The sequence below is a fragment of the Galeopterus variegatus genome, unplaced genomic scaffold (genome assembly GCF_000696425.1).
Source record: "Galeopterus variegatus unplaced genomic scaffold, G_variegatus-3.0.2 Scaffold1950, whole genome shotgun sequence".
In the NCBI taxonomy this organism is placed as follows: Eukaryota; Metazoa; Chordata; class Mammalia; order Dermoptera; family Cynocephalidae; genus Galeopterus; species Galeopterus variegatus.
Window position 1 is genome coordinate 80322 of NW_007728061.1, and position 26333 is coordinate 106654.

The following is a 26333-nucleotide window of genomic DNA, read 5'->3' on the forward strand; positions in this document are numbered from 1 at the left end:
GCTCCCGCCGAGGGTTCGGATCCCACATACAGACCGGTTCCCGCTCACTGGCTGAGCGATCTGTGGGTGCAACACCGAGGGTCGCGATCCCGTTGCCGGTCCCGGCCCGGTACGGGTGCGACACTGAGGGTTGCGATCCGTTGCCGGACACGAAAAAAGACAAAAATAAATAAATAAATAAAAAATAAAACCCTTCTGCAGCCAACACCTTTTTGTACTCACACACTGATCCCTTAGGGTCTTTGGGTGGGGTCTCTTTAACAAAACTTTATAGAGAAGAAATGAAATCAGAGTGTTTATCCAAAGTCAAATGACACAATTAATAGAACTAGCATTTAAAACCCAGTTCCTTGACGCTCCATAATTGTGTCATCACTCTGACAGCCATGTTAGTGATTCACCATCATAAACTAGAGCAACAAAACCCATCTTCTGAGTTCCTCCTGCTCCAGTCTACTGCTCAGAGGAATATCCTTCCCTATAGACCAGGGAGCTCTCAGGAGCCATTCACGGCTCCCTGGAGCAGAAAGTAGAGATGTTTTCTGCCCCTTTAGCGAAGTCTGGAGGTCTCAATCCGAGAGTCTCCTCAGGCCGTGGGCTGGTACTGTGTGACAGTGCACCCAGTGAGACCACGAAAAAGCTGAGCGCCAGGAGCTATTATAAAGGCTAGAGGAATGGGGTGATTTACACAAGCGAAGACTTGGCTGTCTGGCCAAGGCTCCTATAGACTAGTTCAAAGTCTTTGACCTTTGTAATCTTTGCCCAGTGTCCAGTTGTCAAATGACTGAAGAGTGACTCAAGTCTGAAGGGAAAGGGTCCAGTATATAATAAAGGTATCAAGCTGCTTTATCTCATTTGAGGGCAAACTAAGAGAGAGCAGACTGCAAACAACAGATGTCAGGATCAAACCATTTATTCACTCCCTCCACAAACTTCTACTAAGTGTCCACTAGGTGTGAGGTGCTGTGCTAAGCATTTAAAAATATTTCTGATAGTTGGTGGGGGTAGAGAGATCAGCAAAATACAACAGGCTGGTCTTCTGAGGATCTATTCAAGTCAACAATCATTTCGTCTGACACGGTGAACACTTTAAGTACCTTGGTTAGATGGTTAGTACACATATAGCCAAGCGACCCTTTGCAAAACACACTTGGCCTTTCCTCGGCCTTCTCTCACTCAGATTCAGCCCTTTCCATATGCCCGTCAGCACCTTAAGTTACAATGATCATACCTAATTTCAAATTCAAGTCCATTTACTCTGGAGCATCCTCTGACTATCACAGCTCAAAGCAACCTTCTCATAACACATTGCATGGAAACATTCATATAGCATTTAAAGTGGGAAGTCATCACTGGAGATACATAACAAGATGTTCAATGACCACTATACTGCTCCTTGAATTTGGAGGATAATTTTCCTGCAGAACTTTCCATGAAGTATAACTGAAACATTTAAGGATCATTCACATCCTTAAATATGCTTTAAGTCCAGAACTAAAGACATTTATAAATTAGTTGGCTTCTTTGCAGAACCACTTTTAAGAAAAGAAATAAAGGTTTTAGGACTTCACGTGATTTTTTCCTATAAAAGGACAGGTAAAGACAAAAATGCATTGGATGGTTGGCTGGGCTCACTTGCTAGTTTGAGGTATGCATGCTATCTTCACAGTAAGTGGATTAAATCCACACCTCAGAAAATTACAAATGGCTCATGCTATGAACTGTGCAAGATACTCTGGAATGTTCCAAAATCTATGTCATCAAATATGTATCTCCAAGTTGTGCCACACGACTTATTTTCTATGTGTCTGTCACTTTTGCCTACGTAGATGCTATTAGCTCTAGGACAGCATGAACTGTAGAATGAACAGGGTCAACACCCTCAGGCATAGGTGAAAACCAAACTGACGCTCAGGAAAAAAAAACTGTTGACTGATCCATCCCAACCCAGAATTTCATCAGGGGTCTTAGAGAGTCCATGGGACCGCATGACTTCCTTTACCTTTCTCTGACTGCACAACTGTGCTTTCCTCCCACAGGACAACAATTTCTCTGCACCACTTTCTGAGCCGAGCATACTGTCTGAAATCCCAGGCTTCGGAGGCTACAGTGTCTGTTCATTCTCATCTACTGCCTTCTGTGAAAACTTCCACCTGGAGAGTGGAATAAGTAGATAAAACCTGGAAATACTTTGTAAGTCTCTTGATAAAAGAAAGTAATGGCTAGGTCTCAAATTTTCTATCCTCTTTCTGACAACTCCAAATTCCAATCTATATTAACGGGGGGGGGGGAGGAAGCTCATACAATTATACCGTTCACAAAAGCAGGCAAAGCAGAATGCTTCATACGTCCCCCCAACTCTCTTTTTTGTCGAGTTGTAGCAAGAAAGACTTGGGCTAAGAGAATCCTAGTGTCTCTCATTGTTGGGATGGGTGGGACCAGGGATTCAAAAACTGGGGATTCATGAAGACAAGAAACATGCAAAACAAACTTCAGACCCTTGGGTGCAAGTATCAGTTTTGCAGAGAGGCTGGCACAGCTTGAGTTTTTCATTCCCTTTAGTATTTGTCCCTGAGATGCTTCCATGTCCCTTAAAGCAGATATGTACAGATTGAGGTTCATTCTCATCAGAGAAAAACTTGTCTTTTATGGGGCAGGTCGATGTGGTGAGAAAAGCATAGGCTTTGGAATCAGACAGTTTGGGGATCAAATTTGTGCACTCTTGACCACCTATGAGACTATGACAGATTATTAGTTTTCCTGAGCCTCTATTTACTCATCTGTAAAATGGAGAAAGTAACCTCCACCGCAGCAGGTTGTCAGAGAGATTAAATGAAACATTGTACATGAATGTACCGGGTGCATGGCTCACCTGATAAAAGAGAACTTACAATTTTTTAAAAGGGGCATTAAGTACTAGGCTCACACATTTTGAGAGGTAAACCAGCATGGGAAAGCCTGATGCTAAGACAATGCTCGGGCCAATACCAACACCACCCCACATCTGTTTTCTGTCTCTGAGGCTAAGATTTCAGTACAGTAGTCCCAAGCTGGGCACGGCCTGAGTAGGGAAGTGAATCTGCTCTGCATGCAGTTGGAAGGAAAAGATTATTTTGTCCATTTTTACTTTTCCCCCCACATTTACTCCCTAACAAAGACCTTCACGTAGGGAGGGGCATAAAATCCTGCACAGGTTCAGAAAGCGGTCCAGGTTTCTCAATCTCTTGTTACAGCTGCTGCTGCTGCTGCTGTTGTTTTTCCTTGTATCTTTCACTAGGAGTATATTAGCAGAATAGTAAATGGCAGTCTTAAGAGGATCTCTCATGTGATGAAATATGCTGTGTAGGAAAAATTCTTCTAAGTTGAAGTCATTTAGAAAACAGCTGCAATGGCTGCTTTGCTGAAATACATCTGCACCGCTGTGCTGAGATTCATCTTGCAGTGTCCACAGAAGAAATGTACCAGGGCAGGCCCCTTTCTGTACTTGAGACCTGCTCAGAGCCCTAAGCCAGATTTTCTTTATTGTTTAGAAAGCTCTTTTAATGAAATGTACTACTCTTATTATAGAGGACTCAAAATAAGACCTAAATCACAAACCAATAAAAGAAAATTATTGGGCTGGGTATCTGAAGTTACTACCTAGAGGCTACTCCAGTGTGGTATTTATAAATCTCTAAACAGTTAAGTATAATTGTCTTTCTGGTTTTTGGGATGGAAGCCAACAGCAGTTTCAGTTACAATGGAAGAAAAATATTTTAGCACTGAGCTTTGTTCATTGGGTGGGTATAAAGAGAAATGGCTTCTCCCCCACCGCAGTTTCAGAATTGAGAGAGAATACTGTGGTAATGAAATGTTATATGGGAGCAGCTGAAAAAATGCATTTCCGATTTCAGGGAGGGAGAACGTGTGTGAGATATGTGTATAGGTATGTTTGCAAGAAAGAGGGAGCAGCCTGGGTGTGAGGGAAGCCAGGCTTGGGGAAGTGGAAGAGGGGAGGGCAGGTGTTGAAGGTGGCATGGGAGTTGAGAATGGGGTGGTCTGTCAAGTTAATGGAAAAGCCAGATGTGCAGCTGCTCACCCCAACGCTGGCTGCTCCCCATCTTTAGACACAAAGACAGTGCCATTCCGGAAGGATGTGAAGCTTCCACTAAAGGACCCGTGACCCCAATCCTGCCAAACATCATAGCTCTCCCTCTGGAGTGAGAATGTAGATCATATAAAACACAGATCCCTGTGTAATAAAAATCGAGAAAATACCAGAGACCCTCAGTTATAAAGGACCACAGAAAAGATTATGTCACTCACTTGCCTTTGGCAAAAGTACATGCAGGGATAGGACACTCACTACATTTCTATGTAGTCCATTCTATTCTGGAAATGCTCTCCTTATGGTGGGCTAAAATTTGGTTCTCTTTAATCATTAGCCATCGGTCCTGGTTTTTGTCCAATGGAACCAAAGATAAAATGGCCTTTAAGTCTGCAAGCCTTCTTCTCTTAACCACTTGGCAAGTAACGTTGTCCAGGGATTGCCCCATTCTGGTGGTCCCCTTCACAAAGTTCGTGTGTCAATTTTTTCCCTTCAAATCTTCATAGCTCTGGACACCTTTCCTCTCAAACTGACCAGAATGGAACAATCACTGCTCAGAATAAATCACACTTTTATCAGCAAGGCCGATCCAGCCTGCCTCAGTAATCAATTGAAAACGAACACTCAGAAGTCTTCAATACATCCCATACTGCGGGTTCTGCCCCAGAGTTCCATTGTAGGAAGGTACTTCTGAATCCTGCTTTTTGTCATTCAATAATTTAGAAATTCTAATCCATGTTGTTTCGCACAAAGATAAAACAGAAGGTCACATTTTCTTCTCTAGAACAGTAAAAGATATCTCAGACGTCAGCATGGGGAGGATGTACCCTATGCCCCCAATTAATGCTATCTCTCCAAGGACTGCTGCCATAGGTCCAAAGAAAAATGTCATTCGCTACTTGAGGCTCTTAACCTTTGTTGAAATGCAAGAAAGGAGAACATCTGCTGATAGGTGGACACTCATTTAGTGTCACTACACTTCAGGTCAGGGAGAACTGGAGGAATCTGTGGGTGTGTGTGTGTAAGCCACTATGACTATTTTTCAACTTGGTGGCTATAAAAAGGCATAGAACGTAGAAAAATAAACTTGGAGGAGGCAAGGAAAACCGGGCAGTGGACATATGTCCCGGTTTTCATATCTCTGCTCCTCACGCCCCTGGTATGTTGGGGACCATCAGCTTGTGGCTCCCCAGCTTCTACTAACCGTTCCCTCTGCCCTCTCTAAGAAAGTCCTCAGACTTCTGTCCTTCAACTGTCTTTCCTTCCTCCCTCTGCCTGAGGCTCCCCTCTGCTCCTAGAGCATGAGCAATAGGCCGGGTCTCTAGCTGGGACCCTCCCCTAGACTCAGGACTTTATTTTCACCCATGTGCTTTTCATGCCCACCTGGATTTTCTACTAAGTGCCAGGGGGAATGAAGCACGACTACACCCAAACCTACCAATGCCACTTTCTCCCACAGCCCACCCCTGCACTCAGCAGGCCTCCGCTTGAGAGCAGCGTGGCTGTCTTTGTCACCAGGAAGGAAGCTCCCCCATCCATGCAGTCTGCTTTACATCCACAGTGACTCCTGCTAAAACGCCTGTTCTTTTTCCAATTCAGGGCTCCTGGCTTCCTTCTGGATAACCGTAGTTCCTCACCTGCATCCTCTTCCTTTCCACTCCAAACAATGCTTCACAGAGCTGCCAGATCAATCTCCCTAAAGCTCGGGTCCAATCCCATCACTTTCTTGCTGTGAAACCTTCCGTAGCTCCCCAGTGCCTACTGAATTATTTACAGCTTCCTGACTTATAAACTCATGAAAAATATTTACAGCTTCCTTACTCAAAAAAAAGTCCTCAATGCCCAACCCACATTTCAGCCTCATCTCTCCCTGATGTGTTATACATACTCTGTATTCTAGCCAAATTGTACTTGTTCCTGTCCCTCCAACACATGAACATGCCCCCACGTGCCTCTGCCCTTCGCCGCTATTCTCCATCACTCGAGCCAGCTCTCTTAGTCTCCTTCTGCAGAAATCCCACGCATTTTTTTTCTAAGTGTCTCTCAAATCCACTCTTCTCTTTCTGCTCCCAGTGTTAGCACCTGTAGATAGTAATTCTCTCATGGTAACAAACCAACCTTCTGAAGCGGCGTTATTCATTTGCACAGGAGGCTGCAGGGCCAGGAATATGTGTTTTGCTCCCCTGTCTCCCCAGCAATGCCTGCCATGCACAGTCAGGGCACACCAGAGGTGCTTAATAAATGCTTGTGCATTGGATGGACACCTACAGGACAGGGAGCATGAGTCAAATTAAAATGGAGCATATAACAGGAACAGGAACAACGGAGGAAACTTAACACCAACATCCAAATTCAGCCCAGACACTGAAGTACACACAGAGCTCCACCTTCTTAAAGAGACCCAGGCTTCGAGGGGAGCACACAGCCAACTTTGCACATGAGCAATGTGGCTGGTCAGCAGCAGGGCAGAGCTAGACCTCAGCTCTGCTGCCTTCCAAAAGCTGTGCTCAGGACAAAGGCCTGTCCACTGGACAACTAACACCCTTTCCTCATCACCTTGAGACATGTGACAGGAACAAGACTGACGAATACAGCCAGTTAGGCAGAAAATAGCTAGAGCCTGCTGTCTCCGCCACATCCCCCCACCCCTTTTTTCTCCACTTGAAGCTTTCAAGTCTTGGGAAAGCTGAGGACGATGGGAAGGAGGCAGACCATTAGGCTGAGGCAACAGAATTGTCCTACAGAAGCAAAATGGTTAAATGGTTAGGATCTCCAGTTCATGAGGCTGGGAGACCAGGTTAAAATCATCACTTGACTTCTCTAAGCCTCAGTTTCTTCATCTTTACAATCAAAATAGTCACCTCTTTACCTCACTCGCCTCCTCTGAGGACTACCTAGGGCAGTGGTTCTCAACCCTGGTTACACATAGGAGTCAACTGGGAGCTTAGAAAACTCCTGATGCCCGGTCCGTACCCCCAACTAATTAAATCACAATTGCTGAGTTTCAACCCAGGCATCAATATTTTTTCAAATGTTTCGAGTACAACATGCAGCCAAGGACAAAAGCCAGTGATCTAAGAAACGCATGCTTTCTCAGTTGGCAAACGCCTACCCCATAATCTCCGGTCCGTACCCCCAACTAATTAAATCACAATTGCTGAGTTTCAACCCAGGCATCAATATTTTTTCAAATGTTTCGAGTACAACATGCAGCCAAGGATAAAAGCCAGTGATCTAAGAAACGCATGCTTTCTCAGTTGGCAAACGCCTACCCCATAATCTCAGCAGAGGTTCACTGACATTGACATTACTATTGCAGCGGCTGCTGTTGGTTGTGGTGGTGGTGAGGGTGCTGTTCAGATGGGTTTTGCTTTGGGTTCAGGGTTTTCAGGGAATAGAACTATTTTCTGTGTAGTACCGCCAAGCTCTTCTGTGTCTCTGTGAGGGATACTCTTTCTCTGAGGCTTTCCCATATTCTCCTCTCTGGTCACCTCCCACCCTTTGGCTGTCCCACTTTAATCCACATTCCTGCTCTCTGACCTTACAAGGATTTATTCCTTGCTTTGTCTTTGATGCCCAGGTCTATAAGCCCTTCCCAGTTTGACCAATGCACCTGCCAGCTTAGACCCAGTGGCCACTCACTTTAATCTTCTCTCAGTAGCACAGTGGAATCCTCTGCCTCCTACGGATTCCCATCCCAAGCTAAAACCAACGTCTGCTTCGGCTCTTCCTGCCAAGCACTGCCAGGAAAACCACAGGGTCATACTGACTGGCTTCATTGTGCTGTCACGGTGCCAACCTCAGCTGCTCCTCACCAACTCTACGAGACCAAACTCTTTTCCTCCTTTCCCAAACCCTCTGCTTACTTACCTGCTTCTACATCTACCCAGCAGCCAGACTCAAGACGCATTCCCAACCCCTCATTCTTGCTCCGTCCACACCTCCTTTCCACCCACCTGGCCCTCAGTTGCTATCTCTTCTACGCTTCAAGTCCACCTCAATTTCTGTCCCACCCTCCCCGCTGACATCACTAAGGCTGCACTGTCCCATCCTCATCCTGTCCTTCTAGTCCACTGAGTAGCCTTCTGACACAGCACGTGCCTCCATCTCTTCCCACCTCTAAACCAAGCTCCCATTTTTGCCCATTACCATTTTCAAAGAGGAATTTAATCACCCTTTTCCTATAGATCTTTGATGGCTCCCCCGAATCCAAACCCTTAGCAAGGCAACAAATATATGCTCTAGGCCTGTGCTGTCCAATATGGTAGCTATTAGCCACATGTCACTATTTAAATTTATTAAAATTTAAAAAAAGGAAAACTTCAGTTCCTTAGTCAAACTTAGCCACATTTCAAGTGCTCAAAAGCCACACATATTCAAGTGATGCACAGATGTCACCTCTCCCTGGAAGCCTTCTCAACTCTTCGAGATACACACAATGAGAAGTCCTCTGTGCTCCTGTTTCAAGCCTGATCCTTGTCTCAGGTGCTGTAATTGCTGATGGGGTCACCTTGTCCACTTCTGAGCCCCTCATGCACAGTGAGTGGCTGAATTCAAGTCACCTTTGTGTGCTGGGCCTTTATAGCACCTGTTGTATAGACATCACCCAACACCTATTTCTTCTTCTTTCTTTCCCTTAAGAGCTCCCCCTACTAGAAGGTTAAGCAGGAAGAAACTGGAAGATGCTCATTTCATAACTTGCTATGAAAGCAGAATGGAAGACCATCACATGCTCCCTCTTTTTCAGGTACTGACTCAAGCAGCTCTCTGAGAACGGACCCTTCCTCCCTCTGCTAACCCTCCCTTCGAAGATCAGACTCAGCTCTTGTGTTTTAGAACCACAGGGAAACAGTCTGGCAAAAGCCACTGTTGTACCAGCTGATTTAAATTGAAATGTTTTCCCCAGATAAATGCGTGCTAAATAATACACCAGCTCTCCAGCCAAAGGGAAGTGACAGGCGCTCTGTAAATAAAGGCACTTAGTTGCTGGTAAAGAGCTGTAAAGTGGTTCTGAGCTGATGTTTGCTGACCAGCAAGAAGCGGCTTCACCTGCTTTATATAATTGTCACTGCAGTTTTGCCTGCTGTATATTAAAACTGCATCTCATAGACCCAACTGTCACATCGAATATGCCATCCAGCACAGGGGATGCCACCTTTTTCTGTAATTGTTCTTGACAACCAGCCATCACATCTCAGATCTTTTTAGAAAGTGTCTGGCCCAGAATCCCTAGGCTAGGTGGGCTCTGACACCATGTGGGCTAGAAAAATGACACCAAAAGGGAATGTGAAAAGAAGAGAAGAGAAGAGAGAGGTTTTGCTAGTCTAGGAGACCTGACAACATGTGGTGGCCAGTGTCCAATGAAGGCTCTACTTTCTCAATGGTAAGTCACATTTTTCAGGTTAAATTGTATCATGTTAGAAAAACTTTCCATAAGGTTGCACGAATAGTCTGGCCCAAGAACACAACATTTGTCCTGGGTCCCCGTTTCTGTCCAACTGGGTTCTGGAGAGATAATAACACAGCTTTCCAGGTAAAGCCAAAGATGGAGTTTCATGAAGGACTAAAAAATACATAGTAATGAAAGCTGCGGTGGCGGCAGCAAGAAATCTATGTAGCTATCACTCAGAGGAAGTTGAATTGTTTCCCAAAACGGTAAGAGTGACATGAAATCCTTTCTGTTCCTTGTAATTCTGACCCTCTTGGAGCTTGGTCATGCCAAATGCTCAGATGAAAGATAACAAAAGTATCTGATGCCAATGGGTACTCAAAAGGGTCTCAAAGAGGAAAAGCATTTAAAAAAAAAAAAACCTCAGCTCATTTATCTGGCCCCAGGGGCTAGGAGGAATCCAAGGAGTGGGGAACGGGGTCAGCAGCCCAAGGTGAGCACTAGGGAGAAAGTGACTTCTTGGTGTTGATGGCTGCCACTGACCACTGCCTTTGGAAGGTCAGAATGCCACCAGAGGACAGTGCTAGAAACCTAGAACCACAGAGGAGCAGGCAGGGTAAGAAAATAAGGGAAACAGGGCTTGGTGGGCTACAGCCTAAACATTTTGTCCTTGAGAGCAAGACGGACTGCAGCTACTGGGAGGCACATGCTCTGCTCCACACTCCCCGGGACCCCGTGAAAATCGCCACTGGGAACATAAACACGTCCTGTGCCTTCTTTTGTTGTGTGTGTGGTCTAGTCCGTTCAGGCCACTAGAACAAATATTGTAAACTGGGTGGCTTATGGGTGACAGAAACTTATTTCTTACACTTCTGGAGACTGGGAAGTCCAAGATCAAGGCACTAGCAGATTCGGTGTCCGGTGAGAGCTTTTGCTCTGTGTCCTCACATGGTGGAGGGGTGAGAGGGTCTCTCTCAGGCCTCTTTTATAAAGGCATTAATCCATTCATGGGGGCTCCCCACTTGTGATCTAATCACATACCAAAGGCCTCACTTCCTAACACTTTCACTTTGGGGATTAGGATTTCAATATATCAATTTGAGGGGACATAGACATTCAGACCACAGCAGTGTGTGCATGTGTGTATACAAAAAAAAAGAGAGTGCCCTTCTTTTTTTCTTTGCAGGAAAAATGAGTGTCCTTTCTCCTACCTCCATATCTCCGGCCAAAACCTATTTTTCTTGCTTATTCCTGTGCTAAAAAGAATAAAGAAGGCTTTTGAGCACTGGGGAAGGGAAGCATTTTTATCAGTTAGGCCATTATATTGGATCTGACAGGCTTGGATAAGGCCTGAGAGAGCTAGAAGGGACACCTATGTCACATGCATATGTAATTCAATTATACATTGAGATTCTGATCTATGGACTTCACAATGATTGAATAAGAAAGAAACAGGCGTGCTGGGGAAAGGCAGTGTTTTCCTGCGCCCTCCTGCCTGCTTCCCTCTCCCCCCAAAGGAGAACTTGGGCTTCCACTTCTTTCCATTCCCCTTGCTGGTTCCTCTCAGGACAGGAGACACATCTAGCCGGGTTGGTCAGCGTGTTCACCACACCGGTTTTGTCAGTGAAGGATTTATTGTGCCTTAATGCAGCACATACGTGTCACCTGGGGACATTGTTAGAATGCAGATTCTGACCCCTGGGTTTGGGGTGGGCCATGCCATTCTGCATTTCTAACAATCTCCCCCAGGTGATGCCCATACCAGGGCAAGGGCAGCGAGAACATATAGAAGAGCAAGGGCTTAGAGGCAGGGACCAGATGCCAGCTTGCCTCTTCCACCTCCTAGCAGGTTAGCTTGCTGTCTTCTAGCATCCTCTCTCACCTGTGCTGCCTGGGCAGGCCGTCCAGGAGGCAGGCTCTGCACCCTCAGTGCACAGCTGGCAGGAAGAGCTCAGGGCCTCTCTCAGGGCCTTGACATGTTGTTCTCTCTGGTGGGCACAGCTGAGCAAATGGATTCCAAGATTTAGATTTGGGGGTTGTAGGGAAGATAGTGGAGTGGAGTGGTCAAAATTAGGCTTCAGGCTGTATCAGGGTTGTGTCAGTAGGACAGAAGCCATGTCACATGCAACACCAAAGTGGAATGTTCTTCAGAGCTTGACCAGAGGTTGCTATGAATCTTAAGACCCTCAGGAAAACCCCAAATCCCTGTCTCTGTCCACAGCAGCAAAGACATTGGCTCTCAGGAAGCTCCCCCGAGATCTACTTTGAACCTGGAGTCTGCTCAGGGGCTGACTGCAGCTGCCTCCAAAGAATCAAAGCATCTGTCTCTTCCACTTTCCAAACTTCACCCTAGTGCCCTTCTCTCGCTGGCCCATTCTGCCCAGAACGATGCAGGAAAGAGGATTCTAGAAACTATTGTTCCTGGCTTTGCTGCAATGCTGATTAGATGTTAGAAGGAGGTGGTGGTGATGCCACATTGACAAAAGATAGTGTAGCTATCTAGGCTGCATGATCGAGCTGAGCTTCCAGAAGGCCCTGCATCTGGTGGTGGGGGGGAGACACTTGCCCAGCTGTCAATAAGGTGGTGCTTCATATCCCAGTAGCTATAGTTCTCATGGGCTGTGATCCTTCAATCTTCTATCCTGGAACAATGGAGTTCAGGCCCCCATCAGGCAGCCAATGCTCCCCATCCAGTATATGACAAGATCCTAAAGATCGTGGCAAGCCTACACAGAGGTGTCGCTCAGAGGAAAATGCTTCCCATTCTCTCCTGCCAGATCCTGATTACTGAGGTTGTTTGTTACAGGGTTTTTGCTGTGCTGCCTCTCTGAGACTCCCAGATGACGTCTTTACTTGTAACCACCTGCCCAGGAGCCCAGAGCGAATGACGGGGTAGACTGGGGGCAGAGCAGAAAGGCAGATGTGTGTCATGTAAGGCTGTTGTGCCTTCTGTAGGAAAATGCATGGGCTAAGCGTTACCTCTTCTTCAATGACTTTTAGTGTCCAAATAGTCCCCACATTCCAGAGATCATCATCCCTTGGTCAGCAGAGTCTTAGACCCAGCTCTAACACTGGCAAAGCTTAACATTCTCATCCCAGCTCAATGGCAAAAACATACACTGGGGGAAAACATTAGGAATTGTGCAGCCAGCATCTGTTCAGGGTTCTGACACTTGGCTGATGACCCTGGTCATAAAGCCAGTGGTTGGGAAGACTGAGGGGTAGCCACTTAAGGGCTTATTTATTCTGAGAAGGCAACCTAATCTGTGTGGGGGTGATTGGGTCTCAAGCCTGTGTCCTGGGATGGAAAGAAGAGGAAGCAGATGCCCCTTTGAAAGCCACCACGGTGACCGCAGGCTTCTCTGCCAGGCAGGCTGATGTGAGCCTCTTTGAATTACTGAGTGAAGGATATCCCTCTTGCCAGCCCCTGTCCCCTGTAGGCACAGCAAAGAAGTATTACAGGCTGTCCTTACCTTGGGAATTAGCCTGCAAGACCCCGATGCTGTCATCAAACTGCATAGATTTGATGTTGAGTGACGCCAAGATGCATTCCTTGTCCTGCAGCGAAGTATCATCAATATTATTCTGATTGGCTGACAGGATAACGCACATGTCACAGAGGTTGATGTTGACAGCCCTTAAATCAGCCCGACTTAATGGCGTACCCTTTGGCATAGAGGAAAGAAAAAGAGAGAGAGAGAGAGAAAGTAAAAGTGAGACCAAGAGAGGAGAGGGAAAGAGGAAAAAAATAAAAACAAATTAAAGATTGAGCAGGAGCTCTGGGAAATTATTTAACAAGTATCTTTTTTATGCCTTGACATTAAGCTGGCCTAACTACGTTCAAGGGAATAGGAGCTATGTGCTAATGTAAAGGGTAGTCGGTGCTGATGGCAGCATTTTAGGCTTGCTCTCAATACTCAATCAACCTATTACTAACAAACGCAGTGGAGGAATAATGCCAGGGTTTTACATCTTCTTCCTGCCTGGAAATTGTCTTGATTTAAGTAACTGTCCTGTGGCAACCTCTGGCTTTCAGAATGTAACGAGGGGGTGGATTGTAAATGCGTGTTTATTTAATAGCAGGTCACTTCTGTCTCAGGCGAAAGACAGCAGTTCCAACAAGAATTTCCAGTGCAGCCAAGGGGAAGTCGCCGGTGCCCACGGAGTGATGAGGGGGCTGAAGGCTCTGCTCAATTTGGAGGCTAGGGAAGGAAGTGGAAGTAATGTGCATCTTCAAAGGGGGGATGCAAAGGAGTAAAGCTTCACTTCATATAATTTTATTGCATATTTTCAGCAAGAAAAAAAAAAAAAACAGGGAAATTGCCTAATTGCCCAACAGCATAGGAATGGCTCAACATACTATCGGACATATACACAATAGAAGAGTATGCAGCGGGTTAAGAGACTGAGCTAGTTCTCCATGTGGCCATCAACTTGGAAGGATCTCCAAGAGAGAGGGGAGGTGAAAAAATTTCTAGAACCGTTCAAAAAGTATAGTTTCATTTATATTAATAAAAACACACAATGAAACTATACATTTATAAAGGCATATAAATTCAGACAGAAAGCACAGGAAAAATACACACTAAGCTAATAACAATAATTATCTCTGGGGAGGGGAATTGAGAGGATGAAAAGGGAAGTTTGCTATTGATTTCATATAGTTGTGTATTGTTTGAAAATTTTATAACAAGAACATATGTGTATATTACTGGTACAATTAAAAATAAATAAACCAGTCAACATATTTTTTTAATGACATAATAACAAGGAAAAAAAAAAAAAACAGTGGAAAACCCCCAGATGGAAGGAGGTAATGACAAAGAATGTGGGAATGCAACTGTAGGTAAAATGGAAGGGTTAGTGCTGAAGGAGAGGCTGTGACCTCTGCATGCCCTGCGTCCTAAGGAGGAGCCACAGCAAAACTAATCAGGCCCTCCCATGCCAGAGCTCCGCAGGGGCCATGCAGCAGCACTGCGGGGTTCCCATCCAGCCTCCCCGGTCCTCTGGCCTGAATCTAGCTTCTGCTTTGCCTGCATGAAGACCCGAGTTGCCCTCAGCTCACTGACTGTGTAGGGCGAAGGTTTGCCCACTGCCATATACATATCTAGATGTCTTCCTCTGGTCCCCCTTCCTAGAAAAGTGACTCTGAAAAGATGGGACTCAGCTGCAGAGATCGAGCCCATCGACCCTCTTTTATGACTCAGTGGCAGTCATGATTCTAACTTCCACCCCCAAAATATTGCTGCAGCTGTGGAGGAAGGAGCATTTACTGATATGGGTGCTGGAAAGCTACTAGGTTCCAGGCTCTGAAGAAGTATCTTTTGAGAGAAGAATGCCCTCTTTTCCTGCGATCTCTTGCAACAGAATGTCTGACCAACTTCCTGAATCATGTGGCCAGTACATAAGGTTCAATTGCCTACATACATATTCTTTCAATTTTCACCTTGCAGGGAATCCAGCAGTAATTGTGTTATAAGACAATCCCTGTGCAGTTGTATACATAGGATTTCAAACCACAAGAAATACAAATGACATACATAGAAAGCTCTTGCATTTCTCTGGATTGGCCTTATATGTAGGGTGCTGTTTAAACAATGAAATATATGAAGACACAAGCAAAGGCCCATTTGTGCAAATCTGTTGTGCTTGAAAATACTAAGTTTTGGAGGATTTGAAAAAGCCTGAAAATATGAGAGAGCTCATTCATACATATGAATGCAGGTGAGTGAATATGTACATGGGCAGGCAGAAGGAAACACACACACACACACACACACACACACACACACACACACACACACACACACGACACATGTATCCCAGCAAAATAATAAGCTCTTTACAAAGATAGAGGTCAGGGGGCCATGTGGAAGAGCACAGGAAGGAAGATAATTATGGAAATATATAATCAAATCTACCATATTTCAGGTATCAATGAAGTATATATATGTTTCTACTCTTCTACATGCATGACTATTTGTTTTTCTATAGGTGGCTATTTTATTTTATTTTATTTTTCCTTTTTGTCTTTTTTCATGACCGGTAACGGGATCGCAACCCTCGGTGTCGCGCCCACACTGTGCTCAACCAGTGAGCGGACCGGTCTCTATATGGGATCTGACCCCTTGGTGGGAGCCCCGCCGCGCTCCCAAGCGCCGCACTCTACCGAGTGCGCCACCAGGCCGGCCCTATAGGTGACTATTTTAAACTACTTGTGTTCACTAAAGCAGTGGGGTTTTGGACCTGCATCCAAAAGAGATCTGTTTGATATTTTTCTCACTCTGAATACCTATTTTGCCAGTCATATAAAGACAAATGGTGGCTATTAATGGGTACTATATGTGGATAGATTCTTAAGTGTTTTTTAATGAATTACATTATTTGGCTCTTTTTTTCCCCCAATTCTGAGATTCTGGAAACTGATAACAGAAATCATGGAATTTAACTCCACAAGTAGGGAAAAATCCAGGCCTCCTGACATGTAGAGAAATCCATGTCAAGATTTAGGGATATGAATTTCCAAAAAAAAAAAAAAAATGTTTGAAGGATAAGTTATATTTGCATGAACTTTCTGACACGGACAATTACATCAAATGTTGAAATGCACGATACTCTATAATTTTTTGTTTGTAGAAAATATATGATTATGATTAGGAAGTAGTCAGTTACATGTCTCTCAGAGCACGTATCCCATATCCTTACACTAAATGGTGGAGTCCCAAACTATTCCTACTAGGTTGGGGTCCTGGTGTTTTGCAATCAAGAATATCACGTGCATACATGTGCAGACACAGACAAATACACACACACAACCATGAAAGCTGAGCTAAGCTTCTAAATGAATGGGGTGGAAGCGTTGGCCAATCCCTTCTATACAGCAGAAAGAAAAAACTTTGTTATTTGCATATATTTACTCAAAAACAGAAGGTGGTACAGACCAAGGCTTCCCCAAGTATTAATAATACCATAAGTAAAATGCTACAAATAGTTCTATAATTTCTGTAAGTAAATTCTTATAATAAATATCATAATATTGCAATGCTCTAGGTTTTATGTAGGCAAGGAAAGAGTGTTTAGACACTGGAACTCTATGGTTAATACATTTGTACAAGCTGAACTTCATCCCTGATGAGGGATGGAACCTGGCTGTAAATTCCTTTTAATAAGGTCTCCCAGGGTTTGGATTTTCCTTGACAGAGCATAGGGGAAGGGCTGAGTCCTCAGGCCCATACCCAGATGAAGAAGCAGAGGCATGATCAAAGCTGCAACTATTACGTCCACCTGGGATTTTGTTTTGTAAATGAAAAGAAGAGGGAAAAAAGCATCAATAATGTGACCTTGGACTTACAGGCAATATGGACACTTTGGGGAAGTTATGAAGCGTCTCCCATTCCCGCTTGAGGTACTCAATGGAGCCGACGAACACAATGTGTTTGAGCTCGTGGTAATGGAAGTTGCTGGCACGGAGTGGCATCACCAAGTTCCGGAGGCCAATCAGGGCTGAGCTGACATCACCAAAGATGCAGACCACCACATGGCCACTCAGGACGGTCATGGCGGCTTCGCTGCGAGTCTGCAACAGGGAGAAGCACAGGACTCACTGGGTTGTCACAAAGAAGGAATAATCATTCGTGCAAGGGATGTAGCAAACATTTGCTGAGTGCTTACCACGTGCTATCACTTTTATTGCATCGATGCTATATACATGACACGTGTATATGTGCGTATATATATTTATGTAATAATGTATGTAAACCTTATATCCACACATATCCCTACCTTCTTTGACAAAAGAGTTAAGAAAGATATGCCATATGTATATGTGAGCAGAAGATCTTTCAGGGTGATTGGGGGGGGGGCGGAATAAGAGGAAAAAGAAATATTTATGTTATTTGGAAAGGGAAATCTTAGTTCCAATGAAATTGTTGATAAAATAGGATGCTTTTTCGGCTTTCCTGCTGAATGAGGATAAGACGATCAGATTCCTTTGTTGGTCTCAGCTGGAGAAATCTGAGTTTTGAGTTCCAGACTTATTGGTGAGATGTCACACAGTACTTCACAGCCCCGGTAGGTAGAACATGATAGATATCCAAAGCCAGAGGCTGGCAAACCATGGCCCGAAGGCAAATCTGGTCCACTAGATACTTTTGCATGGCCAGTGAGCTAAAAATGGGTTTTGCACTTCAGAATTGTTAAAAAAAAAAATCAAAAGAAGAATATTTCATAATATGTGAAAATTATATGAAATTCAAATTCCAATAAAGTTTTACTGGAACACAGCCAAGCTCATACATTTAGGTATTCCTTATGGCTGCTTTCATACTACAACAACAGGATTGATTAGTTGAGACAGAGATCACATGGCCCACAAAACCTACATTATTCCTTATACAACATTTTACAGAAGAGGTATGCTGACCCCTGTCCAATGCTGCCTTGGGGTTTCTAGAGCATTCCTGGAGGGGCCCAACTTAGATAAGTCATTCAGAGAAAGACCCCCCATTTAATTACTAATTAACAAAGACCCCCCATTTAATTATTAATTAACGATTAACGCTTAATTAATATAAGGGTGTTTATTTTAATAAAGACCCCCTTTTAATAATTAGAGTTAGGGTTAGGGGTTGGGGGTTAGGGTTAGGGTTAGGGTTAGGGTTGGAGATAGATCAGTAAGGGCAAAAGGCCAATGTCTTCCCTCAACTCCAGGCTTGATCTACAAAGGAAACAGATGAAAGAATAAAATCACCCCTTTTAGAAGGGGACGCCAGCTTTCCAGGAAATGCAGATGGTTAGCCACTGCTGTGCTAAGGAAGAGGACAATACAAGGAGGCCAGCTGTGGGCCCTTCTCTGCCTCTCCTTATGGCCCAATGCAGCCCACCTTCCCTTCCTTCCTCCCTGTCCACCCACGGCATGCCTGGGTAGCCCCATGTGGCTCACCACACTTTGGCAGAGGCATATTAATGTCCACTGCACATATCAAACTCTGCTTGATTTAATCCTGAGAACTGACCAGTGTATCGATTGTTTAAATGCCAATATTGCAATTCACGACAATGTCAGGGTTATTACAGTAACCCCCAAGGAGAGGAGGAAGCTACCTTTAGCTCCCGGATCGTTAGAATAAAGCAAGGGCTGTCACCATTATTGGTTTCCCTCTGCAACAATACAGGGAAACCTGAGACACAGCCTGTAAGAAATGTCTTATACACTGTGACCAAGGGGGACCCACTGGGGAGCTCACATCACATATCACTGCTTCATGGAGAAGACCTGGGTTCAGATATCTGGGCCGCGTGGAAGTGTGAGTGCCTGGGTACCACCAGCAGAAAGTCAAGCAGTCTGGAATGTGCTGTGACGGGGCTCCTAATTATTCTTAATTGGCCAAGTCACTCAGGAGGCTAGCTCCCTTCAATAAGCCAGAGGAATGCAAACTGAGTCTGGGGTAGAAGCTGGAAATCTAGAATGGGGAGGAGGGGAAGTCACCAGTTAGTAGAGCGGCCAAGGCACAGATGCTGACCCCAGGAGCTTAGATCGGGGGATCAAAACCCAATCCTCAAACCAGCCACAGCAACATCACCTGGAGAACCTTGTAAAGCTCTGAGCCTCAGCCCTAGAGAGTCCAACTGCGCCAGGTTTAGGACCCACTAGAGAAACCACCCATGTGTTTCTCTATGTGTCCTGTGCTTCTTAAGCATCCTTGAAGGCCCAACCCAAGCTGGGCCTAAATGACCTTAAATCTCTTCCAAGCACACCCTCTTTGTATCTGATGGGACTACCCTGACCACCTAATCACATAGTAGACATTCTCCCCTAGATTTGGATAGGACTTTGTGCCTTGCATCACTTAGCATTAAAAATATCACTTCAGGCTGTCCAGTCAGCTCAGTTGGTTAGAGCATGGTGTGGATAACACCAAGGTCCAAGGTCTGATCCCCGTACTGGTCAGCCACCAAAAATAAATGAATATATTATTTCATGGGTACATTTTATATCTTCTCTCTATTTACATGGTGATTTCCATGAGATTGGGACCATCTCTTAAATATTCTAATCACCAAAGCAGTTAGTGTCTGTGCCCAGTGGGAACACCCAACCCCAAAGCATCTTCCTATCCTCCTCCTCTCTTCTCCAATGTCACTTTAGAGAGGGCTTCTTGGATCACAGTGGCTAAAGAGCACCTCGTAGTCCCTTTTTAGCCCACAGCGATTCTTTATTTTTTCCATAGCACTTTATCAATATCGGAAATGTTATTATGTACTCATCTGTCTACCTGGAGATCTTTTTGCCCCCTCTAGTACCCAAGCTCTAGGAGAGCAGTCATTGTCAGGCGATGCACCTCCAGCAACAAGAATGGTGTGTAGCACATAGTAGGCCTGTTATGAATGTTTTGTTAAATGATATTATTTTTCAGATGAGAGAAGTAGTAACTCACCTCCCTAAACTTTTTCATGCTAGTAGGAGATGTTGATGGGATGTCAGTTGGCATGCACTCTTCAGGAATACCTAGACAAGCTATTAAAACCATGGATCTCAGATAGGACACCCAGCCTATGACCTGCCACAGGTGGTAACACCAGGCTGAGTTTAGACCACCAGAGCAAAAGGGTTGTGGGTACAACAACGTCAGAGCGTAAATACATGCAGCAGCTTCATGGCTAGAGCCATTTGCACTCCTGCTAAGTTGGACAATGGCTGTTTGCTGAGAATTCTGGACGTCTGTGCTTTTGCCTGCATCTTTCAGACTTTTGAGACAGCCTTTAGCATGATGCTGTGTTGGCCGTTCATGCTTGTTTATATTTAAGTCAAGAAAACACGCACATAGACAAAACACACAGGAAAATCTAGTGTATTAAAGCACAAAGCCGCTCTGAGGACCTGGAACAGTCCTTGTTTAGGAACGGTGGTCCTGACATCAGGAATGATAGGATTCTCCTGGCAGACAGAAAGGAATAGCCCCTACAGCAATCTGGCATTAGAGGCGCAAGAGAGGAAGAACCTTCCTCTTAACTTTCCTGATTATTAACCCATTTTTCATGGATTAGCAAGACAACAAACTGTAACAAAGCTGGTGTAGGCATTAAAACCTAAAGCTGTTAATCGGACAAGTGCAGAGAGAAGAATGGATTCTTGTTGATGCTGGCATTCCTGGGACAGACTGCGAGAAGCCCACTGCTGCTCCAGAGAGGCTCACAGGCCATCCGTGAAACAGGGCTCAGAGCCCCAGCCTCCCCAGGCTTCGTCACTGTCATCCTGGGCAAATGCACTGTGTGCAAGGAAGAATCACAAAGGCACAAGACCATTATCCGAAAGGATGCAAACATATTATATACAGATAATAATACACGCAGCATTCAGATTTCTTCATGGCATTAGTAATAAGGATAATAACATGCACTTCTATTGAGGCATATGTTGAGTTTACATCTTCAAAACAACCCTATGAGTTAGGATCATTTTCATCTCATCTTCTCACAGATAAGAGAACTGAAGTGCAAAGAGTTGGGAGAAGGCCATGTGGCTACTGAAAGGCACAGGCAGGCTCTGGCCCCAGAGCTACGTCCACAGGAACCAGGCACATCCTGCCTCCCGTGATGCCTTTCACACAGCACGCGTGGTCATTCACTATTGTAATGAGCCAGTCAGAATTCAAAGATAGAAAATTCTTGGCTCATGTTCTAATCAGAGGTCTTGCTGCTTCAATCTATATTCAGAATTCTAATCATCAAAAGTAATTAGGACCAGGGGACTGTATCATCCCACTATCCAGTTAGGAAAACCTCATTCCCAGCAAATGTAGTTTGAGCCAGAGTGGACGACATCGGTTCCTCGGTCCCTCACTTACCAGGATGACTTTCTCTATCTCCTTGGGTGCGCACCAGTGAAACATCCCAGTGGAGTCATACTTCTTCACGTTGGAGTCCATGTTGTCAATCTGATCATTGCCAGGAATTAACAAGGGGTCGTGCCTGGGGAGAAAAGGACAGGAAAACCTAAGTGAAAAATGTGATAAATTATAAATGGAAAGTGCCCCCTGAATTCCATCTCAGAGGATGAAAGCTGCAGAGGAAGTCATTGTCACTGGAGGCCATTCTTTTGCTCACAGAATCCATCCTTTGATGGACAACTGCCCCAAACCACCGCCGCCTAGCTGGAAGAGCAGCTGACCTTTGTCGTGTAATAATTCTGCCTTTCTCCTGCTCCTCTTTTCCTAAATGGTCTTCATACAGTTTTTTGGATTCAGCCTCCCTTTTTATGGCCATCACTACACCTCTTCCTCTCACTTTACCAGCTATTCGATCTCTCCAGCGCATGCACATGTGGCACACACACACACACACACACACACACACACAGGTTGCTATTAGCATTGGCAATGAAGAGGAAGGAATAGGAATAGAGCCTCATGCTGACTGACTGGCATGAGGATGGAAAGCCAATTACTCCCTCTTTCTGACTACAACTTCTGACGTGATGCTCTTCGCAGTAAAAGCTTTAACAGGCTGCACTTTAAATATTTTAGCAATTTGCCCAATCAGATTTTGCTCTTCCCGGCTGAAGCCCTTTAAAGATTCAGCAGTATGTCACTTCAGAGCAGATTGACTACCAAATGCCCACATCTGGAATACATGATTTCAATACTAAACAACACCCTCTCTCCTTGCCTTAACAACTGAATCTGCACTAACCATCCAGGGATGGGCCCCCGCCCCCACATTTGACTCCCAATGGCAGGATTCCTCAGATGAGAGCCTCAAGCTCAGATGCATCTTAATAAACTTGTCTTGAATTCTCAGGGCTACATTCTCCCTCTCACGCCTTGCATATAGGTGGAAACAGAACATGCTTCTATAGAGGACTCCCGTCCAGTGGGTCGGCAGAGCCTCACCGACAACTTTAAGAATTACAACAGCATCAGGCAAGTCTGACAAGCTTACAGCACAGTAAATAAACTCATGCATCTTGGTTCATAGTCCTTGTCCATTCTATCTCTGATAGTGATTCAGCCCCTCAGTTTTGGGGGAGGTCATTGTTGGTTTTTACAAAATTGACCACATATAATTAGGACACTGTCCCAGGTGTACTTAACTATCCTTGCAATGAAGCTGTCTTCCTTGGATAGTAATGTGAACTTAAAATGGAAAATATAAATAGGTTCAAATTCCAAAAATTTATTGTGAAATGATTTTGCCTTTTAAATTACCTATTTCATGCATCAAAGGGTGACCTTTATTTAGTTTTTAGCATTTGTCCCTCAAATTTCTCTGATGTTCCCCATTTCTATATCCAAAACACAGGGCGTGGGACAACAATCTCTCTCACATGGCCCACAGACCTAGAATTAAGCTCTTGGCTATCTACCATGACCCTCCCTACATGCACCCCATTCCCATATAAGATGGGAAAACTCTCTCGCTGCATTTACTTAATCCTGGGAATTTGCTTTTAGGCTACACCGAATGATGAGGCAATTCTGCAAAGTTATCTTCCATGAACATGCAAGTTTACTATAGAAACTGTCCTTATCTGATCTTAAAAGGAGAAGAACAATTCAACTCAGAGTAGCATCTCCGTGGCTGGGTTGTTGGGAGATCCTGAGGTGTCGTAAACTACCAGGTCACCTTTCAAATAGTGAACTTGGTCAAAAATATTAAAATAGAAAGGTAGTCGCTGATAAGAACTGGTCATGGATTGGGGTGAGAGCAAACTTTAAAGTTTCTTTTTTAGAAACAGTTCCATAGATATCTGTTATCTGGGATAGGCAAATAAACAGAAGCCACCATAGAAAAGAGGTTTGAGAAAATGAACAAAATGAACTCTTCCCAGCCCTTGAAGAACATATTTCAGTCACAACAGAATCTTAATAAACTTGCCCTGAAGATACAGAGCCAGGTTCAAATTCTCTTGTCCCATTTATTGGTTGGAGAGAAGGTGTTATCTCAGGAAGGTCTGAGACCTGCTCCCGGTGCACTCAGGATTTAAAAGATGCCCAGGACTATGTTCACATACTATCAGCAAGCAAGCAAAGCATACAGCAAGTTGGCAAAAAAAAAAAAAAAGTCCTTTTAGAAAAGGTGTGCCTTAGGAGAGAGGAGGTATGTTTTGGTCTGATACGTTTGGTTCTTCCTGGGAAGGAATCATTCCTTGGTAACAGTGGCCTGCAACCCTCTTCTTAGAAAAGTAAACAAGCAAGCCTGATGATCAATCTTCCCTCAATGAAAAGAAAAAATAAAGCTAATGTTGAGTTTCATGAACTGGGGTGGGCTTTTGGAGAAACTGGGTATATAATTTGACACGAAGGCTACGAGCCACGATTTGGGCTGGAACATCAAGAAGCATCCAGGAAGTCTCAGAGGTGTGCCATGCTACACTCTCTACTCCCGCAAATCTCTCAGTCTGGCTGGATAACTTAAATATAAATCATCCAGAATGTCCCCCAAAGGGTCTGATCTGAAAAACATGAAAAATCTCCCTGAACAAAGATATTTCCCTTTCTGACTAGCCATGGTATCTGGAATTCTAACTTTGGTTTCTTGCATCAGCAAAGCAACCAATAAACATAAATCCTCTATTCTGAGCCAGGAATGGAGGATACAGTAAAATTAAGACAGAGTCCCTAATCCAAGAGAGGTTCACAAGACAGCAGGAGAGAAAAAATGTAAATCAATAGTTATGATGCGCTGTGGTGAGTGTGATAGCAAAGTAAAGTACGAAGTGGTGGGAAACACCAGGAGAAAAGCTGCTCATTGCCTGGTATTTGAGTAGCATCAAGGAAGGCTTTGCAGAGAAGGGGCATTTGATCTGAGCCATGAAAGGCGAGGAAGAAGCTCAGCACATTTTGGTGTTTATCCTCTAGTAGTCTTCAGGATCCACTCAGAGCACTAAGACCCAAATGCGAAGGGCCTAAGAATGGCACCCAAAATTATGGTTGCAGATGTCAGGTATGCTTTCACCTAACCTGAGGTATAGAAGTTCAGGCCAGGTATACCAGCTGTCTTCAGATGTGCAATGGCAGTCAAGCCGAAGATGGATTCAAGTGATCGAGTATAACAGATTGAGAGAAAACTAGGAATGATGTGTGAGATTTAGACAGAGCAAAAATCATGCTTCAAAAAAAAAAAGGAAGATTGTTATTAAAAATTGGAGCTTTTTCAAAAATGAAATGAGTTGTTTCCCTGACAGTGGGTTTCCTATCATTTGAGACATTCCAGAAGAGCTAGGGACATAGAAGAAACTTAATTAGAAGTGGTGGGTGAGCCTAGATCATCTTTAATGTTTGAAGCAGAGTGCTCTCATTGGGGAGAGAAGTAGCTAGAAGGATTTTGGAAGTACTGGGCCACTTTGGGCATCAGAAGGCCAGAGGACACTGAGTAGGTAAGGAAAGGTTGTTGTAGCAAAGATGAGAGATAAGAAGCTCTAAAGACTGATTCCTGTGCAGTTCCATTAAGGGCCAGCACTGTTCCACATTCACTGGGAGGAAGCCTGGAATGTGGGTCATTCCAGCAAGAAGAGAGTCTGTAATTACTTTGGGCCAGACAGAATGTATTTCCTTAGCATGTCTGCTACCGTAGTAATTTCAAGTGGCTTAGGTTGACTTATGCTGCAGATAGATCATTGGCATAGGTGGAGAGTGAAGAGTCAGTAGTCCACACCTACTTCTGCTTCTAAATAGAGGTTTCTGCAGTTTATATTACCGGAAGAAAGTCTAAGCACCTGCCATTGAGCACACCAACCAACACTACTGTGGTCCAGGGAGGCCCCGAGGAATCAGGCAGCTTGTTGTACAAGCAGAGGAGGACCACTGGAAACCTCCCCGATCGAGGCATGCCAACATCTTCCGTTTAGACGATGACAGGGAGCCACTTTCAAAGACTCTCGCACTCCTCAAAGCCACTTAGTTGGAACCGAGGACCAATATTAGACATTGGGCTGACTTTACATATTTCTTCAACTCACAAAGTAATCCCCAATTCCCATAAAATGTACCATAATTAATTCAAGACTCATTTATCACTTACAACTTAGCCAGTGTACATTCATTACTTTAGGGTAATAGAAACTCTGTGACGTGCGTGTACTGTTGTATCATTGTTACGGGCTGCACTGTGTATCCCCCAAATTTGTATGTTGAAGTCCTAACCCCCAGTCCCTCAGAATGTGACCACAGTTTAAGATATGGTCTTTAAAGTGGTAATTAGATTAAAATGAGGTCATTGGGTGGGCCCCAATCCAACATATCTGGTGTCCTTATTAAAATAGAAATTTGGACACAGACCAGGTAGAGAGAGAAGAGGATGTGAAGACACAGGGAGAAGACAAAGACCTGCAAGCCAAGGAGAGAGGCCTGGAGCAGACTCCTCCCTCACAGCCCTGAGAAGAAACCAATGCTGCTGAGACCTCGATCTTGGACTTCGAACCTCCAGAACTGTGAGAAAACCAATTTCTGTGAAGACACCGGGGCTACTTCGGTATGGCATTATGAGCAAATTAATACAGCAGTCCATCTTGAAGCAAAACAGACACAATGTATCAGATATGCCCTCCCTGATGGCTGGGCTTCCCTTCCTGAACCTTAGGGCTTACCCTTCATTTAAGGGGAAAAAAAGCATCCTGCCGCTATTTTAAGAACACGTGCAAATATAACAGTAAGACACAATATCTTCTTCAAAGAGTTTGTGCCAATGTCCATCTCCTCCCCATTTCGCCCCACCCCCGCCCTCCCACCAACACACTTGCACAATTAGATCTGCTCTGCCAGAGAGGTAACTGCTCCCTGGTCCTCAACTTACACCTGAATTTCAGGATGACTACAGATGACTGCCCAACCTAAACCAAAGAGAAAGCCTTCATACCAC

General features: G+C 44.5%; 1 protein-coding gene across 1 annotated transcript in view; it reads right to left on the minus strand.

The window, feature by feature from the left end:
• The window catches only part of KCNMA1 (potassium large conductance calcium-activated channel, subfamily M, alpha member 1), a 258994-nt gene that overhangs the window by 55370 nt on the left and 177291 nt on the right, over positions 1 to 26333 (minus strand). The window contains exons 15-17 of the mRNA XM_008579735.1: positions 21323 to 21446; positions 16828 to 17052; positions 12950 to 13142 (exon numbers count right to left, since the gene is read on the minus strand). Coding sequence (XP_008577957.1) covers positions 12950 to 13142; positions 16828 to 17052; positions 21323 to 21446 — 542 coding nt within the window. The remainder of the gene's footprint in view (positions 1 to 12949; positions 13143 to 16827; positions 17053 to 21322; positions 21447 to 26333) is intronic.